Here is a 7060-nt window from a genome sequence, read left to right on the forward strand (position 1 = left end):
CTTCCGGATTCTTTCTGGCAGCTTTTGGCTTTGTATTAGCTCCACTGGCACTAATTCCTAAACTTAATCTTTGTGCCTTTGCCATAGTCTGCTTCTTTCCTTTTACCCTGTGGCTAACTTTATTACTGTTTTGAAGCAATAGATACCCCACACTTACAAACTGATGAAAGGAAAGGCTAAATATATCCTTGGCCAGTGTTGCTAACTTTGTGATTGTAACACATAAACAGTTACCTATGGGCATTAAATTCCATATAAAACTGCCATTTGCACAAAAAAGTCTTTGTTAACATTTTTATTATTGCTTGACTTAAAAAACCATATCATTAATGGGTTGAGTAACCAACTGTATTGCATAACATTATATCATTCTTCTCCAAAAGGATGAATTTTAAATATTAGCTGTCAGTGAGGTTTTCCAACATTTTAGAACATTAGTGGCTTTACACAGTACTACCCTGAATTATACCATGTAAAAAGTTTCCTTCAGGGACTAAAATTAGCTTGCTTGCTCTTTTTTAAAGATAATGTCTGCACTTCTGTTGTATGTCATTATCTATAATGCCAGAGATGCAAATAAGAATAGTATCTCTAGGATCATCATTAGCTTTGTTTTTTTGAGTGTCTGAATAGCTAATCTGAAATGTTATCACATTAGGACACTGGGGTTTTCACTGTTCAGACCGTTCAGCAATCTAGTGTCCAAAATTCTTCAGTTCCTTTTTTTTAATACCTTTCTAAAACAGCTGAAGTATCAAATCAAAGGGAAATGCTTTTGGCATAGTGCAAATCTAAACTTACCTTTATTTTCACTGTGCATCTTTTTTTTTCCCCTTTTCTTATTATCTGCAGCAGACTGCTGTGCCAGCAATCTCTGTTCTAGATTTGGTATGTTCTTGTTACTTTCTCTTCAATACCTCTTCCCCGTCTCGATATTTTTGTTTCGTTTTCTTTATAAATAATGATCCAAAATGCAATGGATGTTGTCTTTGCCATTTCTGGGGTGTTCTGAATCAAGATGTGATACAGTAAGTTAACTGTAAGCATGCATTTTGAATGTTTCTAAATCTTTTCTTCTTACTCCTCTCCTCCTACTTCTCTTCTTTAAATGTTGTGTTCTGCCTGTGGCTTTGAATTGTTTGCAGCTGTGATCTAATATGAATCTCTGTATTTGATATTTCTATGTAACTATATATTTATAACATCTTACGAAGCAGTTGGAAGCAACAAATTGTGGGGTGAGATTTTCTCAGTTTCACTTGTTTCATTTTAAGTCCTAAGCCAAAGAAAACTTGTCCTGCCATTCTTCAGACGTTTATATGAACTTGTTTTAGCAGCTTAAATACACAAGATTTTTAAATCCAGTGACATCAAAAATGTACATGGCCTATTACTTTAAAAAGTCATGTTCCCTATCCTCCCCCATGATGGCTTTGTGTATCAGTTTAGCTTCTCCACTGATTGGCAGTAAACAATATGTTCTCTTACTTTCTTATATTTTTCTGTAATAGAATGAAGCACTAACTCAGGGCAACAGCTCCTGAACTAGTATGTCCAACTAAGTCACAAACATAATCAGAAAACTTATCTCTTACTTTCTTTTCCTAAACTGCCATTTCATTTGGATTGATACCATTCATTTACATTTAAAATTGAGATGGAAAATCTCTTGTTTAAGTGATTGTTTTAGGGCAGTAATTGCTAAACCAGTACATAAAGGGGTACCTATTGCCAGCATTGAGAATGAGCAGATAATTGAAATGTTTCCTGTAGCCCTCTAGAAAAGAAACTCTCACCTTTAACGTTATTTACTGTATAATCTGAACGCAATTCATGTATCTGAACCAATGCTTGGTACAGGTCCCATAGATACAAATTATTTGTACCATTCAAAAAATGAAAAAGTGACTGTTCGAAATGTTGCCCAATTTTGCTATTGAAATGCAAATACTGCTTTATAAGACAAATTTATAAAATATATGCTTCAGCTAATTTATAACATGTATTTAAAACACTTACTACTGTAGTATCTCTGCGCCAGATTACTATTGTTATAACCAATCTCAAAGTCCTCTGGCAGCAACAAGACAGGTGAGCTTTCTCAGTTGTTTTCTGAATGAGACAAGTACATTCAGAAAAGCCATGGATATTCCAGCTTTTGGTGTTGCCATCTCTCAAGGTTTTTATCACGTCTTGGAATATTTGGTGTTTTTCTTAAAGTTCCAATTCCTGCTGTCATTGTGTTGAGAATCTCAGCTTTCATTTTTACAGTGTTCTGGAGAAAAGTTTGAAAATGTGAATCCTAAAGGCAAAAAAGCAGAAGACAAATAAAAAGAGCCCCAAATGTATTATTTTAAAAATTTCATAATTTCTAAGCCAATCTCATGAGTTTTTTTTAAATCTTGTCTGATTTTTTTGAATGGTTGGGGAGGGCAATATTGAACTTTAGTGATAATACTCCTTACATTTTTGTTGCATCTCTGTCACATCATTTTATGTACCCAAGATTGTCTGCTTTCTACGGGAAAATGAAGTTGAAGGACATTCATTGTATATTTAGACCTGTAGAATGAACAGTGTAACCTATATGTTCAAAAAGGCCCTAAAGTGGTTAATGAAATCTTCAAAGCATAAAATGTCAGTTTCGTGATGTTTTTCCTTTTAAATTCTGTGGGGCCATTATTGATTCTAACTGACCCACCCCTGTATTAAGCCTCCATATAAAGATAAATTTAAAATATTTTATAACTTTATTTTTAAAAGTTCCTAACAAACCCCATCTTTATTTTGTACAGTTTGAAGTCCAGTGCACAGAAGCCATTCCCATGAATTAAGCTCAACAGCTCCTAATACTCTAGCACTGATTTCCTTTTTTACCCCCTTGGGCTGTCATGTGAGGGAAATAGGCTATCTAATTAAGATTAGGTATTTAGTTTATTGAAGCTGTGCATTAAGTTTTGGGCAGAGGCACATCATGCTGCCCTGAGAGAACTGGAGAGCATAATTGGTACTTGTGCAGTCTGGGCTACTACACACTTAGCATGTCACAGCAGTACCATGTGAGAAGAATTAGCGGAGTCACGATATAGTCTGCTGTTAGAGGGAACAACTTGGAAGAAGCTGTTTGGCTGTTGTCCTGAGCTAGACTGTGTTGGAAGTCCAGGTTGGCCACACAGGAAACCAAGGATTATGGGACCTGATGAACTCTTGACATTTTATATGGTAAACCAACCTACCTAGGATAGAGGAGAAGGGACAGTTCATGCTTCTGTACCTAGTGATCTATTAGTTATTCTTGGATGTCTGTGTATACTGCTCCTCTTTTCTATTTTTTACTATTTAAACAAAAAATATTTAAGGGAAGGTACTGAATATGGAGCAAATGAACTTGTTTTCACATTACATGTAACATGTCTCTCTTCACATAAGCAGTACTGTGGGTCTTGAGCTGTACCGCACGTCTTGAGAAGTTATACTGACAGGTGACCCTTTAACTGAGTGTCAGACCAGACAGATGTGTAAACTTTAAATTAAAAAAAATAGTATTAGACAAGACGACTCTAAATATTCAAACTAGTGCATGGGAATCTTAATTGCAAGAATCCTGTTAATGTAAATGGGACTTGTGGGTAAATTTTCCTCTCACTGTTCTGAAAATTGAGGAATCAAATGTGCTTTACTCACCACTTGTAGGGTTAGTATAGTATACCAGTGCACACAGTCACAAAAGCTAATTGCTTCAAGCAGTATGTAGTGCCTTGCCATCTCAACAGTCCTTTCTTGGTGTGTGACTACTGCTAAATAGAAGCTAGTTATCTAGGTCATACAGAAATGAGGTGTCCTCTTGTAGTGATCACTCGATCCTCTCCCACTTCAGCCTTATTTATCACTCTTGGCCTGTTTCCTAGGATTTAGGTCTAGAATAGCCTCTGATCTGGCTAGCACATTCCTACCTGATACAGCTGTCCTTCCAAAATTACTGTGGTCAACACATTGACATCAGCTCCAAAATTGGCACATGGGGTTTTTTCTTCCTATTTTGGTGCTCTAGAAATACAAATAATATTTCTCTTTAAGTGTTTGGGACAAAGTCAAAAAGTTCTCCTTTATTCTCTCATTAAGACTTATTTTTGCCAATTTTTTCTTTGAGTGGAAAAGTATTTTTCTTGAGATTTTTTTCTGAATTTTTCTTATCTCGTGCCCTTCCATATCATTATTTGGTACCATAAGATTAATTCTTATGCTAAATTGGTGAATTGTTGTAAAAGGGGGAAGGGAAGAAGAGATCTTTATTCCAATAGGCTTTTTAATTGTGATAAGTTTTTTTATTAACAGATCCATTCTTGTATAACAGATATTTTGTAAAACTTGTTTAGTTGCTTTCCCGTGTATTTGAGCCTTCCCTCTACCTTTGTGTAGTGTCAAAAACTATAAAAGCAACTTACTTTCCTGTAACTGGAGTTCAAAGGTAACATCCTCTGAAAAATATTCACCGGATACATGCCAATATGAATACTAAATCATTTTTATTTAAAAAAATAAATAAATCGATCACTTTGACGACCATGAACTGGTCTTGAAAGATTAGCACACTCTGATGTTTGTAACTTTGATTATCTAATCAGAGGAATTCTCAGCTTTGAAATGCATGCTTGATAATCAGCTGACTTAGTTATACATGTAAGGGTATATGAGATGAGAGTGCTCTACAGAGGATGTAACCTACAATCAGACACCACCAGATACATGTAAGTAAATCCAGTGTTCAGGGCGTTAGCAAAGAAACTAATCCTTCCTGAACTGGCAGTCAGATAAAAAAGAAACTGAATATTTTTAAAAAGGTCTGTTTTTAAAGAATTTTGCCTAGGTATTTCAATTTTTAGGTTAAATATTTTAACAAGAAATTGTGTATTTATAAATCTGATGGCAATCATTTAATGGAACAATAGACTCATTTAGATTCAGTTTAAAAAATTCCATTGCAACATTAGGAAGCCTTCACTCAATATTTGACACACTGGATATCAAAATGAAAGTTTAAAGGGTCTTTTGTCTTCAAATGCATACCCTCCCTTCTGTTGGTGTTAATGGGAGTTACATGCTCAAATTGACGGGAAATAGGGAGAGAATTTAGATCTCTTACATGAAGATTCGCTGCAGAAATATCATGGTCTCTTTCCACTGTTGCTGTATTCTGTCGGGGTAGACAGACACTCGGGCTGCTGCGCAGGCTCTAGGACCCTGAAAGGTGGGAGAGTCCTAGAGCTTGGGCTGGAGCTGGATTCCCAGCATCTACGCTGCACTTAAACAGCCCATGAGCCTGAGTTAGCTGGCACAGGCCAGCCACGGGTGTCTAATTGGAGCGTAGACATACCATGTATGTACATGAACTGCTTGACTGTGAACAAGAGTAGACTGAATATATTTAGCAGAAAACCACATGTAAACATTATGACAACTTTAGGAAACACAGAAGTAAAATCAGTTTAATAAATCTTACTGTGAAAAGTTTAATGTAAAAATATAAGCTCATAGCAATAAGAACCATGACTCAACTTAGATGGCAGATAAATTCTGTACTTTAGAGATACATTGTTATTCCAATGACTACTCTCTCCACCATAGGCAGCAGTTCCTGAACCGCTTCAGTGAACCATGCAAAAATATATTTGTAGTGGTCCTAATTTGTCTGATCAGTGTATTGTTGTTATAATGTCTGATAGACAATTGTATCTACATTTATCTGAGGTTTATGTATTAGCAATGTTAGATTCAAGTAGCCAAAGACTTTGCTTTGTTGTCTGTTTTCCTAGTGTGCATCTGTTGCAGAAACACTGGGAGACTTTTATTATCTTTTGAGGGTATTTGTAGACTTGCCACATGAGCCTCTTACTTTAAATGGATTGACTCCTTGACTAAAACGTCATGCTTTTTCAATGCTTTAATCCCAATCTAAAATAAACACGCTGGTAGCTGTTGGAGCTGTGGAATGTTGATTCCAAATGTCTAATTTCAGTTCACCTGTGAAACTCTTGTTACTAAAGTGGTCTGGACTGTAAGTCAAACTGTACCTCTGTAGGGGTCCAGTACGCATATGTACAATCATACTAGCAAGGTAGTTTTTTAATAGAGGTAGTTTAATAGAGTTCTGCTGATTCACTTTAGTTAACTATATGTAGAATTTCCCATAATGGCAAAATGTAGGTGGAACTGAACAGTCTGTGTCCCCAAAAGTCTCTCTGGTTGTGTACAGCTGTTGTAAAATTCAGCAGTGAAAAGAAAGCAGTACATTTCCTCCTATACATTTCTCATCCTTTATGTGCAACAATTATTAGAAGTTCTGTATGGTTTTTAGGGACTTTCAGGGAAAATATAATGTAATAAATTATAGTTGGACAGGGAAAACTTTACTGGTCTGCTGTAGTGTAGTGTTTTGCATTAAACTGGTCACTTTTTAAAATGAATGCTCCGGGTATGTGCTCTCTGACTTATCCAGGGGGAGGTGATTTCATAAACAATTAAAGACAAGTCTTTGTTAGTTACAGGATGAAGAGCGTAGACGGCAGCAACAGTTAGAAGAGATGCGTAAGCGAGAAGCCGAAGATAGAGCCAGGCAAGAAGAAGAGCGCCGGCGCCAGGAGGAGGAGCGGACCAAGAGGGAGGCTGAAGAAAAGGTTATGGTCCTCTGAGTGCAGCAAGAATTCTTTGTGGGCTTCACCTACTTAGCCTGACTATTAACAATTTGGTTTTGCTGTAGGGGGGAGGTGAATATATTAACATGATGGTAATATTCATGGGCTCAGACCCTCTACCATCCAAAATAGAAGAGACAGACCCTAGGTAAATGTCCAGACTCATGTCATTCATGGCTTTTGCATTTATTGGTAACTCACAAACAATAACACAACAGAAATCTCAGGCTAAGTGTCCTCCCTGAGCTTAGTTGTCACTGCTAGAGTTTACCTTCAGAGCATTCTCTACCTTGGCTTTCTATTTTCTTCTGCCTGAAAGAGACATTCCCACGCTGCTTTTGTCTGCGTTGGAGCTGACTGACCTGCCA

The 7060-nt window shown here is 36.6% G+C and overlaps 1 protein-coding gene across 18 annotated transcripts in view; it reads left to right on the forward strand.

The window, feature by feature from the left end:
• Positions 1 to 7060, forward strand: part of AFDN (afadin, adherens junction formation factor) — a 213266-nt gene that overhangs the window by 189867 nt on the left and 16339 nt on the right. For 8 of the 18 annotated variants that reach the window (XM_073337925.1, XM_073337928.1, XM_073337931.1 and 5 more), the window contains 2 exons: positions 853 to 888; positions 6540 to 6674. In XM_073337925.1, the coding sequence (XP_073194026.1) occupies positions 853 to 888; positions 6540 to 6674 (171 nt within the window). The remainder of the gene's footprint in view (positions 1 to 852; positions 889 to 6539; positions 6675 to 7060) is intronic. The other 10 variants (XM_073337929.1, XM_073337934.1, XM_073337940.1 and 7 more) reach the window with 4 other exon arrangements.

The sequence above is a fragment of the Lepidochelys kempii genome, chromosome 3, assembly GCF_965140265.1.
Source record: "Lepidochelys kempii isolate rLepKem1 chromosome 3, rLepKem1.hap2, whole genome shotgun sequence".
Lineage (NCBI taxonomy): Eukaryota > Metazoa > Chordata > Testudines > Cheloniidae > Lepidochelys > Lepidochelys kempii.